The 23,147-nt window shown below is 54.8% G+C and overlaps 1 protein-coding gene across 1 annotated transcript; it reads left to right on the top strand.

Annotated features, from left to right (window-relative positions):
- The first annotated feature begins 13,000 nt into the window (after nt 1–13,000).
- Nucleotides 13,001–20,566, top strand: EIF4EBP1 (eukaryotic translation initiation factor 4E binding protein 1). Its single transcript, XM_055696223.1, has 3 exons — nt 13,001–13,212; nt 18,595–18,765; nt 20,155–20,566. The coding sequence occupies exons 1-3, from the start codon at nt 13,065–13,067 to the stop codon at nt 20,184–20,186; spliced, it is 351 nt and encodes a 116-aa protein (XP_055552198.1). The 5' UTR covers nt 13,001–13,064; the 3' UTR covers nt 20,187–20,566.
- The last annotated feature ends 2,581 nt before the right edge of the window (nt 20,567–23,147 follow it).

Below are 23,147 nucleotides of genomic sequence, written 5' to 3'. Positions count from 1 at the left end.
ATGCACCCCATGCCCTTGCAGCGCACCCTTCACTGTCCACTCCAGTTCCTCTTTGAGCCCCTCACCGTGTGCCCCAGCCCCTCGACGTGCTCCCCATCGCCTCTCTGTGTGTTCTAATCCCTCTCCATGCCCTCACATGCATTTCAGCCTCTCACCGTGTGCCCTCCACTGTGCACTCCAGTTCCTCTCCATGCCCCTCACCATGGGCTCCAGCCCTGCACCATGCACTCCAGCCCCTCGCTGTGGCCCCAGTCCCACACCATCTGTCCTGGTTCTCTGTGCACCCTGCACTGTGCCACGCACATGCCAGCGCCTTGCCATGTGCCCTGGTCCTTCTCCATGCACTCCTCATCCTGCACCTCTCTGTCCTTCTGTGCACCCCTCAGTCCCTCCATGTGCCCCTCATCACCTGCTCTGGTCCTTCTACATCCACCTCAGCACCTTGCCCTGCACCTCTTGCTCTAGACTCCTCACTGTGCACCCCAGGACTTTGCTACACACCCCCTACCACATGTCCCTCTCAGTAAACCCCTCACTGTGCTCAGGCTCTCCCTGGGCAGGACAGGGGACAGTGACTTCCCTGTCCTCCCAACATCAGCAGAGGGTAGCAAGATGACAGCCCCACACCAAACAATGACATCCAGGGCACCTCCATCACTGTTTCACCTCCACATTTATTGCCCAAACCTCCTTCCCAGCAGATGGAGGAGAAGGAGCACACCTTTGCTGCTCTCCCTTGTGCGTTTGGGTGGATGCTGGTGTTCTGGAGACCTCCAGCCACACTTCCTTCTCCACTCACACATGGCCGTGGGGAGCCATCTCAGACTGGAAGGTACTGGGCTGCTCCAGGGCCCCAGCAGCCTTGGTCCCATCACTACCCCCAGCTCCACTCCTGAGGGCCCCTGGACAGACTCCAGAGTGGGTAAGTTTTTCACTATCAGCTATTTATACAAATACTGGAACTTCTAAGACAGGCGCTCTCCAAATATGGCATTTTGAAGTTTCAGCCAAATGGGGGAATGTTGACAAAGAGGAAAAAAATATGTGTAAAAAATTATCCAGTTGGCATTTCTTCCCATTCATGAGCTAGCAAAACAGAGCCCCATTTTTACAAGCTTGATCTTTACAAGACTGTTTTGATTTTTCAAAGCAGTCAGACAAGGGCTTGATGCAACCTCTTTTAGCTCCCAGCTCTGGCATTAATTGCTGGCTTGGACCAAGCCCTGGACTTGCTATTTACAGGGCGATTTGTCCCTCCGCTGGAACGATGCATGGGACAAACAAGATGTGTGCAGGAACATCATCGTTTTTCCAATGCGGCTGCATGCGTAACTCCGACGTGGATCAGCACACAGAGCCGCAGCTGGATTTTGTGTCTGAAAAGTAAAGCAAGAGCATCTGTGGGCACGTCCATGGATAACGAGGGCACTGGGTTTGGCTCCATGGAGCTGGCAGAGGACAGGCACGGGCGCAGGATGCTCAGCTCTGTTCACAGCTCTGCCACCACCCTGCTGAGTGACCAGGGGCTGGCGGCTTCCCATCCTCACCTCTGAATCCCCAGCAGCCTGGTGCGTGCCCACCCGGCAGAGCTGGGCTGTGTGCTGGCTCCTGGGCACCAAAAGGGCTGCAGGACTCAGCCCTGGGAGTTTTATAGTGTATTCTCCTGCAGACGCTCCCTCGAAGTGTTTTCAGACCACACCACCGTACCCCGGAGGGGATCTCCCACTGCATTCAAGGCGGGTAGGAGACAGATACACCGCCTGTGGTGGGACAAACAGCCAGGAGTGCTCGGGGTGCCAAAGCAGGCATCCAGAACACTGCTTCTGATGTCTTCTCTCTGGCACTTTAATGAGACTTTTCCTTCCACTGCCAGCCAGGAGAGCCCAGCACCCTCCCCCCTTCCCAGGGAGCTGACTGGACTGGAGAGAGGAAGGGAGAGTCCCAGGCATTTCATCAAGGCAGGGGAAGTAACGTGGCTCAATATCTTTGTCCCAGTTTTACAGCTGGAAAAGCTGAAGCACAGAGATGCTGGGTCTCGAGCAGCCCCGACCTCCATCCCCACTGCTCTAGAGCCTTGACCCACACCCCTGCAGCGCTGGAGACACCAGCTGCACCCTCCTGTGCAGGGCTGTCACCAGGGAAAGCATCCTCTCCCCTTGCCCATCCCTGCCACAGGCCAAAACCCCTGGCCCGGGTCTACCTGCACAACCGCTGCCACTGCAGGGAGAGGCAGAGCTATCCCTGGAGAGATCCTGCGGGGAAGTGCTGGCCAGCGGGTCAAGTGGCTGTTTAGAAAACTCTGGGAAAATATGTTTATGCCATGGATCAGAGCAACTCCTTTGGCTGTTGCTACAGAATAAACAATGGATATTTAAAAATACTTCTTTATACACAGGGGTTGAGTCAGGATGGATTAGGGAAGATCCCTACTTGGGAAGAGATGGGATGGAGGGAACAAGCAGAGCAGCTCTCCTTGTTGGGTAGTGCGTGGAGCTCCTGGTGCCCACAGATGTGTTTGGAGAGAGGAAACAGATGCCTGAGCCAGTCCCAGACACATCTGAGGGGGCGCAGGGTCTGCCTGGCCGGGGAGGTAACGGGGTGAGACAGCTCAAGCAGCAGCTATGGAGCCGTCTGCAGAGGGTGTTGAGCAGCTCCTGGAGGATGCGTCATCCTGGGGCATTTTCCCCTGCAAATGGAACCTGGCACCAGAGCAAGGTGCCTCCAAGGTCCTGGATTCCTCCCAGAGTGATGCAGAGGGCGAGGCTGCATGCCAGCCTGCAGCATCAGGCTCCCTCGTGCCCACTGATGCCCAGCACCGCCGTGGCAGTGAGCAGGAGCCAGCCCTTAGACCAGGGGAGGGTGGAGCAGGGGCTTCCTCTGTGCCAGTGTCTCTCCTGCAAGGAGCTCAAACACCCTTTTGTAGATTCCTGAGGAAATATCCTGGGGTCCTTCAGAGACAGCTGGACACAAGCCCACCTTTCTCCAGCTGGTGCACCAGCGCAGCCCCCCTGGCAGGGCCAGGGCAACCCACTTTGGCTGGCACTGGCATCCTCAGCCCGTGTAAGGTGTAAATCACCCTCCCTGATCTTAAAGTTTTCACGTGCTGGCACTCCTGTTGAAGTGGATGTAAAGTCCCTGCACTGTTTTAATCCCTGTCCCACAGCCTTATCCACCCCAAGCAGGCTGCACGCACACAACAACCCTAATGAAGTGTTTCAGGTTCACACATACGGTTCTAGTTCCACTAATCCCCCTGGCCAGGGGTGTGGGTGAGCCATGATCCAAGACGTGTAAAGCAGATAAATCAGTGCCTGGCATTTAGCAGATAGAGGGGAGCTTGTGACGACTGCGGGAGCTTGGCAGCCGCGAGGTCTGGCTCCAGCCCACTTAGGGGAAGGGCAATGCTCCCCGAGGGGTGACGTGCTGGTGTCACACTGTCAGGGTGCAGCCGGCCTCAGGGCTGCGAGGTGAGCCCGAGCCGTGGCACTGACCCTCTCACCTGCAAACTGGAGAGCCAGACCTTGTCCAGACCCAAGCTACTCCAGCGTGCCTGTGCAGATACAACTGGGACAACGCTGCTTAAGGGAGGATGGATCATTTCTGCCTGCCCAAGGGACAAACCCAGCCTGGGCAAGGGGGCACAAGCCTGTGCGCCAGCAGCTGGCAAGGAGGAGGGCACCAGCTATCAGATCCCTGCCCAAGCTCCCATGACCTGCCATCTCAGGTATTAAGCACAGTTTTAATCCTCTGTCCCTCATGTCCAATTCATAATTGCATCTGTGAGCTCAGCACAGCTGCTGGGCCCCAGGAGGGCAGGCAGGCACTGAGGATGGGCTGAGGCTCAACGGGAGGAGACACCAGGCAGCAACGGGCAAGCGCCAGCTTTGCCTCCCAGCATCATTAAACATAGCACATTCAGACTCTGCCAAGGCTGAGCCAGGCTGATGCCACACTAGGATAAAACAAAAGCTTTTTATAGCTGGGAACTCTTGCTTTCTCCCCTGGCAGGCTGTTTGCATACTTGCTGTTACAGAACAAGTGATAAAAACTAGCACACGGCAGGCAGCACAGCGGCACTGCTGCTCTCTGCCATCACTGCTGCAGGCACACCAACAGTGGGGATACATGCATCCCCCTCCCGGTGTGGCCTCACTGCTCTCCCCTTTGGTTCAGCCATCCTCAGCTTCCTCATAGAGGAAGAAGGTCAGAAAGCAAACACAGTGCAGCAAGTGATTGTGCTGAAACTGCCAACAGAGCATTTGAGGGCTTTTGCCTGTCCATCCTGGGGCATGGGTGCAGGGAGCAGAGCAGCAGAGAGGCACTACTGCACCCAGAGAGATGCAGTTCAGCTTTGCACCAGTAAGAGACCATGCCAGAGCCCCTCCTGAGCCAGGCTTGTGTTGCAAAGCATTGCCCGTCCATGGAATTCAGAGCCAGAGCTGTGCTGGCGCAAATCCCCAGCCCAGAGCAAAGGGCAAGGGTAGCTGGAGAAGTTCACCACCACCGCCTGGGAAAGCCACGAGCACCAGCACCTCTGGGATGGGTGCCGCACCCCTGCAGCCTCATCAGCACTCATTCTCCTCCCTGGTTTCCAAAAAAAAGTTTCCCCAAGAAACCACACACACCCCAGGAATGTAACAGCACCCTTCCTCCTGGCTCATGTGCCGCAGCCTAGTCAGAGCAGCCTGAGCGACTGCTAAAGCCCTCAGTAACTTCAGGATATGATTTATTTATGCAAACTCTCCGGGGAAGCACCCAGGCAGGTGCAGGGCAGCAGGCTCAGGCAGGACTAGCACCCCTGAGACCTGTCCCTGGACAGCAAGGACATCCCACCAGCCCAGGAGCCCACAGGCTCCCCACATCCCCCCATGCACAGGGCTCTTGGCAAGCTCTGCCCAGAGACCCCCCATCACCCTGCAATGCTGCATGGGGCTGACGAGACACCCCCTCCACAGCAAACCCAGCCAGGCTCAGAGCCACCCACAGCCCAAAGTCACACACCCCGTGCCATTACCTGCACCAGAACAAGCCACCAGCCCCTGGAAGGTTGCCCATTACAGCACTGACCACCCCCAGGGTCCCACCACCTCCCCAGTCTCCCTCCCTAATCCCTCAGTGCCTCCCAGGTGGAGGGGGCTGCATCCCAGCTCAGCATTAACCCCTTCTTGCTGGGCAGGGAAGACCCTTCTTCCCAGCTGCAGGGAAGACCCTTGCCCACCCACACAGGGCCACAGGGACACCTGGGGACAGCACAGGAGGTCAGTGAGGACTGCGTGAGGCTCTACCTTCTGCCAAAGCAAGAGCTGCTCAAGGAGCATCATTTCACCCCAAATCCCCCCAGCAGTGCGGTGTGGCATGGGGAGGGGGCCCGGGGTTTGGCAGGGTGGGCTCGGGGCCAGGCCAGGCCAGGCGCTTTTGGCAGTGGGTCCTGCTCTGCCTTTAATGTCTGCAGCGGTAATTAGTCTGGGGCTCTTGAACTGAGACTTTAGGAATAGTTTCCATATCAGATTCACAAATCTTGCTTTGAAGTTGTTTGGAATTATCTGTCATCATGTTTCCTTGTCGGCACATAAACACGCTGTGATGAAGCTTTAACCCACTGGGTACTGCCTGTCCCGGGAAGGCTGGAGGAAGCTGGACATAAACTCTCGGCTCTATATAAACTCTCCTCCTCTGGTAAGCGCAAGTGCAGCTCTGGGAGTGGGAGCATCGTGTTGGCTGGGGCTCAGGCACAGGCAGCAGCAGGAAAGGAAAAATTCTCTGTGTCATAAAAAGTGCTGTTTCACTGACACTCCCGCAAGCTGCTGGTTTAGAGTGTGGGTTCCTCAAGGCACGCTCGATATCCCACCGTACTTGCGAAGGGAAATGCTTCCCTTTGCAGGGCAGCATGTATCCCACTTTTACAGGGGCTTAAGCAGGGTTTGTGATTTGCATCTGGGACAGCTTATAACCCATTGCTCACCTGGTGACCTGCGGCAGAGCACGGGGTGTAAGCCCGGTGCCACTCCGGTGCTGCCATCCCGACTCGGAGCCCTGCTTCCCGCAGCGGCAGGGACAGGAGCATCATGGCAGGCTCCAAGCTCCCACATTATTTGGGAGGGCGAGCGGCCATCTCACACGCTCACATCCTGTTTTCCAAGCGAAGCTCCTGGGAGCAAATGCATCGATAATGATGAAAGAGGCAGCATGTACCCTGGGTACCGAGAAGGTCAGAGCCTGCTGCTGGCTGCCTGCGCAGGCAGGGCTGAGGTCATTCAATTCCCTGTTTATTAGCCTGTTCCCACAGTGTTTTGCCCACCGCAATGCCCTCCAGGGCGAAGGATGGGGCTGGGCAGGGTTGGTGGGATCCGTCCTCCTCACCTGGGGCACCCCGGGGTGGCTCTGTGGGGACAGACAGGGCTGGAGGGGTGAGAAACCTGGCACAGCGAATGCAGCTTGTTACCCACCACGGTGGTGAGAGGCACCGCATCCCACCAGAGAGGAGATGGAGGCACAGGTCTCGCTGCTGGGGCCGATCCTGCCCTGCTCAGAGCAGGCAACCCGGGGCTGCAGCTCTTCCCAAGGCTACGGCAGCATTGTGAGAATTAGGGAAAGGGGCATTGAGATCCTGAAACCCGGCCAGTGTCAAAGGCTATGCTAAAGCAATTTCAGGTCCTTCTCCTGCCCCCCAAGCCCCTGTGCAATTATGTTTTCAGATTAAAAAAAAAAGAAACCATAATAAAGCTGTTTTCTTTCCCATGTTGCTGTGGGGGAAGCCTGCGGCAGCAGCAAGATCAGCGCCTGCGGGCAGTTATTCCCAGTTTCTGACATTTTTAACACACCTCGCAGCAGGGCTTCACTCCCAGTATTTCCCATCTCCCTCCAGCTACAGGTACCCCTGGTACCAGTGAGAGTCCTTGTGCTGCTGCTGGGATCTGCAAAGGTTTTACAGACCTTTTCCAACTCCTTCTCCATTGTTTCTGGTTTTCCTGCAGTTATTGCTAAAGAAAAACAGGGTGGGGGGGAAGGAGGGTGAAGTTTGCAGTAACAGTGGTACAGATTTCACAAATCGTGTGGAAACTGTCGTGAAAAAATGTCAGCAACAAAAAAAAATATCAGAGAGTAGCTGTGCTTTCAGGCAGAGGTTTCCAAGGAAGAGAGGAGCATCCTGATGGTGCTTTTTCCTTGGTTCTGCCCCAGCCACAGGGCAGGAGGGTGAGGATCCAGCCCTGCTGTGGGGAGAGAAGGCTGCTTTGGGCAAAGCCAGGCAGGGATCCGGGAGGGAATGAGGGGCAGCAGCCTGAGTGGAGCTGCCTGCCAGCCCGGCCACGGCCACAGGACACCAGCCAAACCACCACATGCCACCTCAGTGCCAAACCTCCACGTGCCACATAGGTGTCAGAGCCCCAGTGTTGCCTGTGGCTGCCTCCCGCAGCGCATCCCGCTGCACCAGGCAGCACCTGCTGAAGCTCCTGGTGGTACCCGGGTACCCCCTACCCTACAGCATCCCTGCTTCCCAGCACCCTGGTCCCCTCCTGGGCCTGACCCTGTACCCAGCGCCCATGCAAGGGCTCGCCTCTTCTTGTGCAGCCCCTGGGCTGCTTTTGCTTCCAGCTCCCGATGTTTGCAGGGTGGAAAGACAACAACAACAACAACAACAAGGAGAAAGAGGTCAGGCGCTTCCCCTCTGGCTCTGGCCTCTGGCCGTGGCAGTGGTGGTGGCTCCCATGCCTTGGCAGCTATTTTTAACCCATGCATTCCTCCTGCCTCCCCGGTGTTTGTCAGAAACTTCCTTCTTAAGGGAAGCAAATGGGGAAAAGGTTTCTCCTGGCAGACTGCATCCCAGAGCTCATGTCTAGGAGCTGGGAGAAGTGCCTGCCCCAGCACCCTGCCCACCGGGATGGAGACCCCTGGGGCTGTAAGGGGCTCTGGGACCCTCTGCCCTGGCAGGTGAAACTCCCTCCCCCAGCCTGGGAGCTGAGCAAGATTTCACAGCTCTGGGCACCCTCATCAGTGCCTGGAGCCATCTTCCAGAGCCCAGCTCCAGCACCCGCAGCACCTTCAGCCCAGCTCTTTCTCCTGGCATGCTGTGCAGGCGGGTGTTTCCATTGGCACACGGTTCACATCACACTCAGAGTTCAGCTTTTACACTTGTGCAATAGCACTACGAGCCGCTTGTTAGGTGACTCCGGCGTGCTGTAGGTGGGGAGAGGCAAAGATGTGAATAAGAAGGTCCTGTGGCTGCAGTGAAAGCACCAGGGATGCAGCGGGAGCCCAGAGGAGAAGGCAGAACCTAAGCCAGTTTCCAAAGCCTGCCAGAGCATCCTGGTGCTCAATCACCCAGACGGCCTGGGGCAGCGGGCTGCCAAGTGAAATTTGCTCTCAGTGCCCGCAGGGAAGGAAAACCTTTCCCTGCCCAGGCATTTCATGGTTGCGAAGGGCAGAGGGTGCTTGCCCCAGGCAGGGCAGGGTATTGTAAGAGTGGGGAACCTTCCAGCAGGAGCTGCCGGGCTGGCAGAGAGATGGAGCCCCTCTGAGGTCAGAAAAGGACCAATGAGTATTTTTTTTTCTAACTGGCACATGGGCCTCTTGGCTCCCACAAGCGATCTGAAGCATCAGCAAGGGCGGCAAGGGGACTCTGGGTGCTGGGACCCCATGGCCAGGGTGGCTGCGCAGAAAGCTGCATCCTCTCCACAGCCTGCCCAACTGCACTGCTGCTCCTGCCCAGGGAAGAGCCCAGGATCCATACTGAAGGGTGGGCGGCTCGCTGGGGAATACCTTCCATCTCCAGGCCAGCTCCCAGCCCCACCTACGGAGCAGGCTGGAGCCAGATAGCACGCGGCAAAGCAATGCTGTGTGCCGTGCAAAGGGCACAGGTGTGAGCCTCTGGCTGACGGGCAAAGGCTTCCCTCCCCATCCAGAGATGCATCCCGGCTCCCGGGGGTCTGACTTGGTGCCATTTGCTCTCGCTGCTCCACTTTTCCCCCCTGCAGTTGTTTCTGCTAGGTATTCCCCCCGCAAGCAGCTGAGACCCCACACCCGAAGCACAGGAGAGCCCTGCAGCCCCTCGGACCGGGGCAGGGCTCGCTGCAGGTGTGAGCAGAGCCATGGCATGTGCAAGACACCGGTGACAGGCATGTGCCAACACCATGACAGCCCACAGGGATGCTCTTGCCTCTGCCAAATTTCCCTTGCAAGAGCTTAAACCAAATGGCATGTCCCAGGAGTGTGTTTTGGGGTGCCGAGTACCCCCAGCAAGCACCAGCCCTGGCCTGCGCCTAGGGGACAGGGACGCTGGTGGCCATGGTCTCCTCGAGCCCTGGCGAGGGTTTTCCTGCCCAAGGGCTGCGGGCAGGGCGGGGGTGCACTTCCCACAGGCAGGATGGGCTTGTTTACGGGGGCAAATTTTATCTGCACAAACAGCCTTTGGGCGGGCAAAGTGGATGTGGGTTTGTCATTATCTCCACAGGCAATCGGAGGGGAATGTAAACACAGATGGTGTGGAAATGTTGCGGCACAGGGACATCCTCACCGGGGGGTCACTTTGGTGGACCCACCATCACCCTGTCCTGCGTGGGGCTTGAGCTGCATTTTCCACCCATGGATCGATGCGGTGAGGCATTGGGCTGGAGGTGAGCCTTCCCACATGGGAGCCACGCAGATGGGGAGATGACGGATGGGGCGAGATGAAAGTCATCAGTCCCTGCTGCTCACCATGCAGAAGTTTATCCTCCTCTTGATTTATTTTCTTCCTGTCTGCAGCAAACCCTCCTGTAATCAGCAGCCCGGTTAGTATTGCTGGAAGTGCCACTGGCGATAGCCCGGGGACGGGCAGGGGCTGCCCCTCGCTGCTCTCATGCCAGTGGCTGCAGGGCAGCGGGGAATGGGCTGCCACAGCCCCCAGCCAACATGTGTGCAATGCAAACTTCAGTATTTCACGACTTATAGGACAGATTTCCCTCCTTGGGAGCCTGCTAGAGGGGCAAGTGTTTTACAAAGAGCCACCCCTGCGCAACTAAAGGGGATTTAAACCAGGTCAGTAGCAAAGAGAGTGCAATTGCTGGTGAGCGGGCGAGGAGTTGGACACTTATGTGAAGCAATTCTGCTCCCGATGTAGAAGGCAATAACCTTGTATCACACGAGGATGATGAAGGGGTTTCAGCCCTATCAGCTGCCCAGGGAAATTGCAGATGAAATGCCCTAGAGATGCTGTAACAAACCCATGGGTGCTGGTGGCGTGGGCATGCAGACACCAGGGCATGATGCATCTTCCCTGCCCGCTGGCACAGAGCAGGCAGTGCCACAGCAGCAGGAGCTGGTGTCCAGGGGCATCTCACAGCCCCCTGGCCAGAAGCATCCCTGGTCCCCTGCCTGCTGCCAGGAGCGCTGAGCTCTGGCAGGTGCTGGGGCGGTGGCACTGTGGCAGGGCTGGGGTCACTGTGTCCCCCTTGGCCTCTTTTCTTGGTGATTGTCGGTGCCGTCCCCATGCACAGAATTGCAGAGAAATGCCAGACATCCCAGCGACAGGGGGCACAGGGGTCCTGCCCTACCCGAGGCACCAGATTTATTGCCCAGGGCTGGTTGTTCCCTGGCCAGGGGTCCAGGTGGTTTCCCCTTTCTTCTTGCTATTTTTTAATCTCCAGCCTGTGTGGGAAATGGGAGACAGCGACAGACGAGGAGGAAAGGCTATTGTTAGGGCTCTGGGCTGTGCATCCCGGACCAACTCACTCGGTGCCAGCTGGGTTCTGGGGAGGCCTCTCCAGCGGGAGAGATTGTATCAGCAGAGTCCAGGAAGGATGTCGCTGCCAGCCCGGGAGAGCAGCGTGTTCCCCACGATGGGCTGGAGCTCTGCAGAGCCAAGCAAAGGCAGCGAGAGCTGAGCATCCATATCCTCGATCCGGGACGGGGACTGGCTGCCTCGCACTGACCAGCTCTGCTGGAGCCTTTCGGGGTCTCCCGGGCACCCCAAGTGCTTCCCGGGAGCCCCCCTGATGGGGATGCACCTGCAGGTCTCATGGCACAGAGAAGCCATGGACAGAAAGAGTCCCATGCCCTGAAGGGACATCTCCAGAAAGGGCATTTCATGGCGTTTTGAACACTGAAGCGTTCCTCCCCAGCACCGAGTGCTGCAGCCAGTCCTCGCCCATACCCTGACCCAGGGGTCCCTCAGGTGCCAAGGGCAGATGCCCCAATGCAGTGGGGGCTCATGGCCCCCTGCTCCACCCCAGCCAGGATGTGCCCTTAAACCCTGACCCCCCGGCTCCTTGACCCCGTAATGGTCCATTCTCTGGGAGGAGGAGGAGGAAACGGCGGTGGACCTTGTTATTCGGCGGCGGGACGCCTCGCTGGGTTGGGGGTCAGCGCTGATGTCATTCGGCACAGCCGGATATGTTATCTTCCTGCCCCACCGCCCCGTAATCGATTCAGCAGCTGACACGGGGCGAGGGCTGCCTGCCTGGCACCACAGCCTGCCCAGGGTCCCTGGGGGGCACCGCCGCCTGCCCAGGGTCCTTGGGGGGCACTGCAGCCTGCTCGGGGTCTCAGGGGTCCCTGGGGGGCACCGCAGCCTGCCTGAGGTCCCAGGGGTCTTTGAGGGGGCACCGCAGCCTGCTCGGGGTCTCGGGGGTCCCGGGGGGCACAGCAGCCTGCCCAGGGTCCTGGGGGTCCTCGGGGCACAGAGCCCTTGAAGCACCCCTCTCCATAGCCAAGCCTGGCAGGAGACCACTGCCCTGGCCACACAAACGCTGCCCTGGGGAAAGGGCTCAGAGCCCCCTGGGGACCCCCAGCACCCTGGGGCTGGGCAGGATGCGGGCAGTGGCTGGGTAGCTGCAGGAGCCAGGGGTGCCGGAGCCAAGCGTGGTGGAAGCGGGCCAGGGGAGGACGACGGTGGCGGCGGCAGGACCCGGCACAGCGTGCCACCCAGCTCTGCGTGCTGGGGCCAGGGCGATGGCAGCTGTGGGCAGGGGGGGCTGGCTGTGTCCCACCACCGCCTGCACCGGGGCAGCAGCCCCAAGGCCCTTTCCCAGGATGGCCATTGCTCGGCCACCGCCATGGTTCCCCCGTTGCCACCGGCACCCACGCTGGCTCCCCGCATCCCTGCTGTTGGCGCGTCAGCACCGGAGCAGGGGTCCTGCGGACCAGGGGTCCTGCGGGCACTGCTAGGGGGCGAGGAAGAGCCGAGGGGCTTTTTCCAGCAGGTTCCGCCGCCTGGAATCTGGGAGCACAAGTGGCAGAGGCACCCATGGCTCACACCGGCGTGGGGGTGGCGGCGGCGGCCGGTGTGCTGAGCACCAGGCAGGGTGGCGGGGGCACTGCTGGGGGTCGCCCCCTTCATGGCCATGCCACCCCTCGGCCAGGCTCAGGGACCCCTCTGCCTCCCGCCTGGCAGGCAGGGCTGAACAGCAGGTGTGGAGGGTGGTCCCGCTGCGGGGTGCGGGGTCTGCCCATCCCAGGGGGCTTCGTGCCGGGCTCCCCCCGGGGCACCCCAGCTCTGCCCAGCCTGGGGGTCCCGCGCAGCCAGCGCCGCCCCCCGCTGCCCCCCCCCTCCCCGCACCTCAGCTGCTCTTTAAATCTTTATTTCATCAAAATTTAAGAAAAACACCAATTTTAAGGAAAAAGCCCAAGCGGAGCAGCGCTGCCCGGTGGTCTCCCGCATCCCCGGGGGCACGGCGTGTGGGCGGGCCGACACGCGCTGCGTGCCCCCCCTCCTCCCCCGGCGTTTGCTGCCAGCCACGCCGGAGGTGGCAGAGCCATTTGGGATGGGGGTCAGCCACCCAGGCAGGCAGACATCTGTCCCCGCAGGGTTCGCACGGAGACCACCCGAGACCTCCCACAGCGGGAAGCCCCGTGTGGGGCAGGCGGGGGTCACTAAATAGGGGGGAGCACCCCGCGGGTGGGGGGGGCCGGCGGGCACAGGGACCCATCGTGCGCCTGAGCGCGCCCCGCCCCCGACCAGGCCCCGCCCCCGACCAGGCCCCGCCCCCCGCGTCTCCCGTCGCACCCCGCGGCGGAAGGGGCGTGGCCGCAGGCGGAAGCGGCGGGCAGGGCGGGCAGGGCGGCAGCAGCAGCGCCCCGGTCCCGGCGCCATGTCGGGCCGCTGCTGCCAGGGGCAGACGCCAAGTCGCGACATCCCGGGCCCTGGCAAATGCCTCGCCCTGCCTGACGGTGCCCCGCTGCCGCCTGGCGACTACAGCACCACGCCGGGGGGCACCGTCTTCGGGACCACGCCGGGCGGTGAGCGGCGGGCCGGTACCAGGCCTCTCCCTGCGGGGCGGGGGTTGCTCGAGGGGGAGCCCCCCTCCCCTCCGGGTGCGGGTAGTGGCCCCGGTTTTGCGGTGGGAATGGGGTGACCCCCTGGGGGGGGCTCTTACCCCAGCGCGGGGTTACAAGGAGGCCCATGTGTCGGCGGGCGGCGTGTGGGGAGCTGGGGGGCACCTGTTCTGGGGGGGAGGGCTCTCGCTTTGACCAGAGGAACGTCCAGGGAAGGCGGTGGGGGGCCTATCCCTTTTGTCTGGGGATCGGTAGCGGGGAACCCTTTCTTTGCCCAGGGGCTGTATGAGGGCTTGGGTGGGCTCTCACTTTTCTTAGGGTTTGTCTGGGAGGCCTTGCTTTGGCTGGGGGGTGTACGGGTAGCAGGGGGGGTTGCTGTTCTGCGGGTGGTGTGTGGGGAGGGGCCCCGTTTGGGCAGCAGCAGCATGGGGGTTCTCGCTTCAGGGGTGACTTGGCGCCTGGGCTCTTGTCTTGCAGGGGAGCCCCGTGTGTTGGCAGTGGGGGGTCCCCCCTCGCTGGGCCGTGGTCTGGTGTAGCAAGGCCAGGCTTTTCCCTGGGAGCTTGGCCATTGCTGTGCTACAAGGGAAAATGAGGGATCCTGGGGGGGCTTCCACCTTCCCCAGAGTGTGCTGGAGCTGGGGCAGCGCAACAGCATCTGCCTGGCTGCCTATGCTGAAAGCAAGGCTGCTGTTTGTGCTTCTGGGTAGCCTCACAGGGAGGAAATCCATCTCCTGATTTGGGTTACTTATTAATTCTAATCTCTAATATTTGTTGTTTCATCTGGCAGTATGTAAACCCTGGGACCTCTTTTTTTTTTTCTTGTCCCAGGGTGCTCTAACTTCTGAAAGTGCAGTGCTTTGCTACCGCACAAGGGCAGTGGGCTGGTTCCCTCTCTCTTTGCTGCGAGTCCCGTTGTGCAGCCCTCGTAGCTGCGCCTGTGCGGCTGCCAGGAACAATATCTCTTAGGGACTGGGTCTTCAAATAAGGATAGTGGGATTGTGGGAGTTGGCTGTGCTCACTGCTTGCTCTGAGCTGAGGCAACTAAGGGGGGTTGCAATTACAAAACCTGTAGGCTTAGCATCCGTCTTAGCCATGCCTGTGCCTTCTGTCCCCACATACAGCAGCAGGGACATAAATGTGCAAAGATCCTAAAAGGGCTTGTCCCTCTGAAAGGTCCACATCTCTTGCTTGAGTGTCTGTTCGTTTTGAGTAGTTTGGCTTTCGAGACAAGTGACTGCTGTTCCAGATGATGACACTGGGGACCAAATCAGTTGTGTGTATTTCCAGCTATGGCAGCTGCCTGGGCTCCTGCTGATCAGTGGTCTGAGATAATTTTTTCCATACCTTTAAGAATTTCCTCCCCCCCATGCTGCTACATAAGAGATAAATGTGAGCAGCAGGAATGATGAAACCATGCTTGAATTTCAGCCAAAAGAATGAACTAGATGGGAGGCAGAGGATAATGTTTTGTTTGTCCCTCAGGCCTACAATCTCTACAACACAGTATTTCAGGAGTTAAAATTCAGAGAGAAGGGGGAAGTCAGCTTTGCTGACTCGCTTGATTTTTTTGTGTCTGTGCAGAAAAGCTTGGTTGGGCATCTGAAGTTCTTGTGTTGTTTTTGCCATATGTTCTCTCTTCTCTGAAAGCAGCAAATAACTGAAGTACTTAAATAGCACTTGCAGTAATTATGCCATGGAAAATAGGAGAATGACTTTCTCAGCTATATTCATGTGCTCTGAGTAACAGAGTAGAGAGGAACAATTAACAGTGCTGTGCAGCATAATGAGCCTTCCAGGATTATCATCTCTGTCTCCGGGGAGTTAATGAATGTCTACAGTGTGGAGGAGAAACACAAATCATGTTTATTGTTAGGGTGTGCGCACCTGGCAAAATCCACAGTGCTCTTATGACTTTGTGATACTTTAGTTTGTCTCCAGCCTGTTTGAGGACAGGTTGTGCTGCCTGTTCGCCTTCCAGTGTCGATTTTGGGTGCTAAAGGGAAGAATGATTTAAAACTTCTGAAGGACTTGGTGGGGGGATGTTAGCTTTGGGTTGTTGGTTTGCATTGATGGTCACTGTTGCAAAGAATTCCTTGGCCTGTACAGTCAGGAAGAGGTGTCATGAAAACATTGTTAATACGTTTCACACCAAACTCTCCAGATTGATGTACAGAAGTGCACTTTAAAGAGCGCTGGGGCCAGGCCAACTTGGACTTGGAGCCCTTCTGCTTCCTCACTGTGCTCTCTTCATCTGTTTTCTGCTGACCCATGTATCCACTGATTCAGGCAGAATACTTTGCATTGCTCCTTTGCATATAAGCCCTGACTGCTGTAAAAATAATCTTGGGTTTCAGAACCGCTTGTTTTAGGTCCTTTTGTTGAAAATGCTCAACATGTGTAGCTCACTGGAAAAAGTCTGAGATTTCCTGCAAAGCAGTAGGTTAAATCTGAAGAATTGGAAGAAAAAAAGCAAATTGGTTTTCTTGTGCAAAACCTCTGACTAATTTTGGAGAAGAATTGAGGATTGTAATCTCTGAAGTCATCCCCCTTCGGCTGTAGGCAGCGCTGGGGATACGAGTGGTGGAAAAAGGTCTTGATGTCAGAGTGAGAAACCCACAGCAGCAGTGTGGGGTGACTGAAGGCTTTTGAAAAGGCTGTACTCCACAGCTACAGTGTGCTGACTTGTGTGCATCTAACAGCCAAGTTTATTGACCTGGAAAGATTAGGGGAACGCTTGCTTTTCCAGTTGTCAGGCATTTTTTAGACCAGTTTTTTCATTACCACCTTTACTCTGATCTGACTTTGCTGCTTGTGGTCAAAAACACAAACTTTTCTTCCTCTGCAGGTTGCTTTTGAGTCTCCAGAGATGTTGAAGTAACAGCCTAAACTGCAGTTTGGATAAAAGGGGCTGTTCTGAAGAGGGCAGGCAGTCATGTGCTGTGATGCTCTGAAGCATCCTCCCTCTTCTCCCAGTACCCAGGGAGCAGCTACAGCCCACTGTGGGACAGATGTGAGCGAGCAGCATTTTGCTGTGGTTTCTGGGCCTTGGTTTGGTGCCAGCAGTTAGGGGAAAGGATTTGATTTTTCCTTTTTCAGCTACCTTCCCAGGTCTCTATGATCCTGTCCTCTGCCATCACGGGCAGCAGCTGGTTTTCTTACAGCAGTCAGCAGAGGTAAAAAACAACAGTATGAAGGATCATGGAGGAGCATGTAAGAGATGATATATGACCTTTAAGTGTAGTCGGTTCTCAGGATTCCCGCTGTGCCTGTCCTGGCTCCTTGTCTGATTGCCAAGGGCACGTGCAGACATTGTCTTCAAGTAAAGCCCATGTGCAGTAGTATCTGGGGAGTCCTGCCAGCTCGGTCCATCACGAGCCAAGATGCACAGCAAGCCGCAGTGCTTGTGGTGCTTGCTGTGAGCAGTGCAGAGTGGGTGCTGAGCTGCTGGTGCTCGCAGTGCCCGTTGCAGACAGAGCTGCCTCCAGTGCTGCGGGCTCAGCCACAGAGGTGTTGGCCCTTTCAGTGGGGACATGGGATGGCCTGTGGAGCAGCACAGTTCACAGCACCTGTGTTCCATCAGGACCAGAGCAAAATGTGTGTATTTGGCAGAAAGGGAGTGAGATGATGTACTAGCCACTGCTTCAAATCTGGTGTTTCATCCTGATGAAAATACTCGAAGGGAACCACATTCTCATCCAGACTTTCCAAGCTGTGCAGTGAGGCATTCGGCTGTTGAAGCCACAGTGTAACAAGGGCTTTCAGGGGGCAGAGTGGTCCCCATCAGGTGTAGTCTTTCCTACTAAATACATACTAACCTCCCTTGCAGCAGGAGCAGAGCTGCTGTTAACTCGGCTTTGGGTGCTCAAGGAGCCCATTTATGGCCTCCGGCCGTGCCTGTTGACAGCTGAGGCTGGGTGTCCTGGTCCGGCTGGTTGCAGGGTGTTTGCTTTCGTAAATTCTGGGCATGTGACTGTCAGAGGAACGTGAACCAGGCATGGAAGCTCTTGTCTGTCTGAACTGTGCTCCTGATACTTGGTACACAAGCTGCAGTTCTTGGAAGCTCTGTCCTCCTCTGTGAACCTCCCAGGAATTTAACGCTTAACTCATGGACTAGCCACCCGCCTTCTCAAATCCAGCCAACTGCTAGAGCACCGTTCTGTGTCAGTTAGATCTACTCTTGGATCCACTGAAGCAACTCAAATTTAACATCTTTTAAGGAAAAGGTTTTCAGTGTTTTGGGAACTCGGTAGGAGAAGTTTCTTGAAACACGATACCTGGTTACATTATTTTATAGCCATGCTTCAAAATAAAGTGAGCTTAATGTTCCAGGACAGATGTTAATGGGAGCTTGTTTGCCTACACCTGTGTACTTTCAGTTAATGCTTTTCAGGGAGCGCACAAGGGGAGTTGCCTTTCCCTCTTGCTGGAACCAGGAGCAGAGCAGTAAGGGCCTGGCCCAGAGAGGGGATTTGCACGCCTCCTTTTGAGGAAAGAAAACATTGTTTTCCAGTACTTTATGGGTTAAGGCTGGGGTCTGTTTGGAGGGATCCCTCTTCTGTGTGTGGTTTTTGAGCTTTTTCCAGCGCAATTCCTTTATAAGGAACAGGCTGTTCAGTCCAGTGGTATTCCTAGAAATCCATGCCCAGAGCAGAGCTCTGCTCTCACTGAGGTTTGCTGTAATGCGCTGGAGCTGGTTTGTTGCACGTAGGGCAGGGAGAGCAGGTCTGGTTAACCATTAAAACAGGCGGGCATTAACGGTTCTTGTATTCAAGCCTTTTGGAAGGGGTATGTAACTGTGCTGGACAGTCAGCACCCTGTACGCGAAAGCAAATGCCTGTGCTGGAATTTCTGCTGGGCTCTGCCACATCCTACTGCCTGGTGTGGTGTACACTTGTGTCTACCTACAGTCCTTAGCCCCTGACAATTAGAATAGCTTGTTTACGATCAGAAATGAAATTCAATGTACTCTGTTTCCTTTGGGGGGTGTTGTGATGTTGAATTAGGTGGAAGGGGCTGGATCTATTGCACGCGGCATCAGGCTGGGTGTTGGAGTCTTTAGTTCTCTCTGTAACAGGCTGCTAGCATTACCTGTTACTTGGGTACCTGCTGCTGGTGCTTCGTGCTTGCTGCTTTTTTTTTTTTTTTTTTTTTTTTTTGGCAAATCTAGTGTTAACGGTATCTGCCTTTCCTGCAAGGTAGCATGAAATGACAGAGTAAGTGCTATGTAATAGGTATCAGTGCACATACAACTCCTGCTGTTGCTTTACACATCTGGCTGTGAAGATGGCCCAGCTGTACTCATGCATCAAAATGCTAAAAACTGACAGTGCTCTTGTCTCCCCACAGGTACCAGGATTATTTATGATCGTAAGTTTTTGATGGAGTGCCGTAATTCTCCGGTTGCCAAAACACCACCTTCTGACCTTCCGGACATTCCAGGTGTTACAAGCCCAAATGTGGAGGAGTTGAAGATTGAGAACAACCATGTCCAAAACTGTGATGAGAAAGTAAGCGCAGGTGAGTGTAGGCAAAAAAACCTAGTGAAGTACACTGCTTTTTCCTAGAAATACCAACGTTTACACATGGAATGGAGCTGGGAGATCCCTATAATCTTTGGTTAATACTCTAATAACTTCTTGTAAAATCAACATGTGCTTGATGTTACTTGGTCATGAGGTTCTCATGCTATTTGGTCCTGCTGTGGTCCCCAGTAATGTGAGACTTTTTTCAATTAGTTAAATCTTAGTTAGATCACTTAATTCTCATTAATTTAGCATATGGGGAGCTGCTACTGGATTAATAGTCTGGTAGTGAGAGAACGGGTGCAGCTGTTGCTGCCTCTCTGTCCTGGACCATTTTGTAGCTGCTTTGCATTTTTTAAAAAGATCAGATTACAACTCAGAGTAGAGTTTGTTTGGGGATTTTAGTATCAGCCTGAGTTGTAACTTCCTTTTGCCTTTTTTGTTTTGTTTTGGTTTGTTGTTGTTTTTTTGACAGCAAGGCAGATTCTGGTGTACAAGTAAGCTCAACTTCCGTAGCTAGGGTATAATAATACCTGCTTTGTATATATCAAATATCCAGTATCCGTTGCTGTCTGTAGTGGGTTCAGCAGAAGCCTGTAGGTGTGTGTGATAGCCAGGTAGAGGTTAGTCCACAGGAGAGCAGGGCATTGGCACAGTTGTAGCAACACGAGCAAGTATTGCTCTTGAACAGTGGGGTTTTTTAATTACGTGAGATTACTTGGTAGTTTCAGGTCGCTTCAAGTTACTTATGTTCTCTCTAAAAATAAAGGTCTGAATGCTCATTAGCTGGTGTCCGTGCTCACTCTAAGCAAAATCTTTCCGGAGTCAGTATTGCTTAATGTGTTTTTTTAAACACTTTTGTGACCTTCAGTGGCTCACTGGATTCTCTGGCAAACTGAAATGCAGGCTGCATGCTGGATGCCAGCTTGGCTGTGACTCTTCCAAGGAAGGTCTGCCCTCAGGAATAGATCATCGCTGCTCACGCTGGCATCCTGTCAAATTGCGTGAGCTGTGGTAACAGCTGTAGAGATAATAAGTTGTGAAATGTGCTTTTGTGTTTTTGGTAACAGAAGTTTGTACCACTGATGTCATAAACATTATTCTTTATGTTGCTTTTTACAAGGAAATCCAGGGGTAGAAATAAATAAAGGGCATGCTCTGCCCCTGCTCTTGTTTGCCTGTCTGTAGGATCCCCTCTACACACAGAGCTTATGTTTTGCTTGTACAAGATGGTTTTCATATCAAGCTCGATGCCTCAATCCAGATTTTAAGTCCAAACTGCCATATTTCTAAAGTACATCTGACAGTTGTTTCTTCAGTAAAATATTTGGTATATAATGTGAAGCTTTGAGGACTCATTTGTGGGTTTTGTCCCTCTCAACAGGTGAAGAAGAACAGTTTGACATGGACATATAAAGCACGTGCCCTGAGAGTGCTTATCCAGTGAAGCACCAGGACCTTGTCTTGAGGATTCCCACCAGCCAGGCTTAAAAATAGCCCATGCCTTGAGTGCCTTCCTGCTTCCTGGGAAAGGCAGTTTATTCCCTTCCGAGAACAGAGTGCGTCCTGTTACAAGGACTGAGTCTCAGCCTCTCTGTGCGGGTGCGAATACACAAGTGCAGCCCCTGCTGATGATGGGCCTTGGAGTGCCGGAGGAGACACTCTCAATGATTGTTTTTGTTTCCAGTTTTATGCTTTTGTTAATCATTTTAATACTGTAAAAGTTACAGAAATGCAATATAAGGGAGAAATAAAAATCATTTTGAGTCTCCTGGTATGGAGATTAACGCAATAAATACAGCTTCTGTCCTTTATTCATTCCAGTGAGAAACTGCAAGCCTGTTGCAGAAAACCCGATCGGGCGAGTTCCCCTGAAAGGCAGAGGCTGACGTGCCGTAAGCCCTCCTGGCCAAACGTCTGTGTGTGTCTTGAGTGCAGCATATGGTCACCACAGGAAGCTTCAGTGTGCTCTGAGCCTGCTTCCAGAAATAAGTTAGTGAAGACTGTCATTCGTGGTTTTCCAGATGGTTCTTTCGCGAGGTCATGGGGTCATGGTGCAGGTGTTTGGACCCATTTTTTTACCATCCCTGATGAGGGGCAGGACTCAGTCAGGCTACAGGTGGAAGCAACTGAAATTAGTTCTATGGGAGTCACCTGCAGCTGAGCACTGTGGGGTGGCCCTGACTCCCAAGCTGCCTTCTGCCCTGCCAGGGAAAAAAACAGCTTCTGGCTTCTGTGCTGCAGTTCCCGCTTCCCAGAACAGTGGAGCTCTTCCAGCATGCAAGTGAGTGCTTAACTACATTTTCTGCTGGGTTTTTGGTCTGTGCTGAAACTTTCATGCTGTTTTACACTTTTCTCCTTTTTTTTAGAACTTGGTGGGCAGGGATTAAGACCTTTGGAAAAGAGAGGGTTTAACTGTGAGGTTAGAAATAATAAGCCTGTTGGGTTTGAGAGGAATTTTCATCTGAGAAAGTAATTTTAGCGTGGGAGTGATCAGCTTGGGCCCCCAGCGCACGTGTCTGAGTTTCTAGACTCGGTGCAGTTTAATAAGCGTGTTAGGGAGCAGTCTGTAACGTTACTGCTTTAGGGATGGTGCTGATGGTGGCATCTTGTGGTGCTGGTGGCTGAGGCATCTCAGAGAAGCAGAGTGCATAATAATACAGACTTCCTAAAAGGCAAGTGTCTGTTCAAATCGGTCTTGGCAGATAGCATTTAAATATCTGCTAATTAAGCTCAATTGTGACATTATGATATGCAAGCCTTTAATAATGAGTAACAGAAGAAACGGAGACAAAGCAATTGCTGCAGATAAATTTGCATTTCTTTAAGATAAGATTAAGTGTTTCTCTGAAACCTTAATGGGAACAGATTCAAATGTATTGCCCTCAGGTGTCACTTATCAGTCTTGTAGCTCCATACCAGCTGCTGGGTTTTGTTATAATGTGACTTTAGAGAGGAGCTGCTGTCGCTGCTGGAATATGCGCTGTGACCTGCAGCCAGAGACTGACTTGTCCTCCTCGCTAAATTAGTATTTTCAGATAGAAATGGCACTACTAGGTTGTTGCATTGCTGGCAGCATCATGCTGGGGTTCAGCTCCATGTACCCTCGGAGCCCTCCTGCTCTGGTCACCGTGTGTCACAGCAACCTCAGCTTCCATTTCTGGGGGAGGCAGTAAATCTAGTTTTAAGGAAATTTCCCGTGTTGATGTTAATTTGTCCAAAGCCATTACTTTAGGGAAGGCTGAAAAAGCTGTGGCAAACTTGCGGCGTGTTTGCGATAATTCGGTCTATGCACTCAGTGCTGAGGCTTGTTTTCGTGCTCTGTCTTAACCGGAATGTTTGTAATTATTGCTGGAGCGTGGCTTTACAACCAAGAGTCGTATTGATGTAACCCTTGGCAAATAGGTTTCACGGGAAAAGGATTTTTATAAGCAGGATGGGGTTTTACCCCTCTTACTCTCCTGCAACACTCTTCCACAACTCGTAACACCCACTTTATGTAGCTTTAAAGTATTGGCAGTGGTAGAGGCATCTGTGCAGCCTCCTGGTCCCTGCCGTGTGCTCGTCCTGGCCTGCTACCTGCGTGACTCGGACGTACCCAGCCGTGGCACTAACACAGGGCGGCGCGCAGGGCCAAGGCTGCCGTTGGCAAAGCAGCTGTGAGACCTGGCACTCGCCCTGCGCCTGCTCCCTTCACCAGTCAGCGTCCTGCTGCACTGCCCGGGGTGAGGATTCGATGGGGGACATGGTGCCGGTGACCCCAGCTGACCAGGGTGGCAGAGCCGTCCCGGTGCCCCCACCGTGGTGCCATCCCCAGCTAAGGGCTGCACAGCCAGGGAGCTTTTTGGGGAGAAACAAGCTGATTTTCAGCCTTGGTGCTTTTTTTGCTGTGTTTCTGACACACAGTGGCCCAGATGTGAATGGGAGCTACATGATGGGGTTTTATGTCCTAGAATTGTAGAGTTGTAATCATGTCGGTACAAAGGCAGCTGGCTGGGTTTTTTGGAGTGTCGGCTATTGCAAGTAATGCTTTTAAATCCTCTTCCACCCCAGTACTAGAGGGTAACAAGTGCTGTAAGTGTGAAGTATTTCATCCATGCCCATGACAGCTTTGCATTGGTATCTGCGTGCTTATGTAGATCTCGGGGGAGCATCAAAGCACCAGGTGCCTCCGAAAGCAATTCCTAGCTGATAATTCGGAGAGGGAGAGCACCCTGCAAAGCACCCAGCCAGGTGCAAGAGGGGGTCCAGGAAGGGCCCCAGGGCACATCAGTGCATTTGCTGGGGGCAGAGCAAGTCACTACCAAAGCTGTGAATGTGATGCAGCAATGTGGCACTTGTGTGCATCTGCTGTGGTGTAACTCGTCCCAAGCCTGT

This window comes from Falco cherrug, chromosome 18 (genome assembly GCF_023634085.1).
Source record: "Falco cherrug isolate bFalChe1 chromosome 18, bFalChe1.pri, whole genome shotgun sequence".
Taxonomy (NCBI): Eukaryota; Metazoa; Chordata; class Aves; order Falconiformes; family Falconidae; genus Falco; species Falco cherrug.
Note: the sequence above shows the minus strand (reverse complement) of the source record. Positions and strands in the feature narration are given on the sequence as shown.

Coding starts and splice junctions, on each gene's coding strand:
- EIF4EBP1 (XM_055696223.1), top strand. CDS start 13,065: ATGTCGGGCCGCTGCTGCCAGGGGCAGACGCCAAGTCGCGACATCCCG. Junction 13,213..18,594: donor CTTCGGGACCACGCCGGGCG/GTGAGCGGCGGG, acceptor GTCTCCCCACAG/GTACCAGGATTATTTATGAT. Junction 18,766..20,154: donor TGATGAGAAAGTAAGCGCAG/GTGAGTGTAGGC, acceptor CCCTCTCAACAG/GTGAAGAAGAACAGTTTGAC.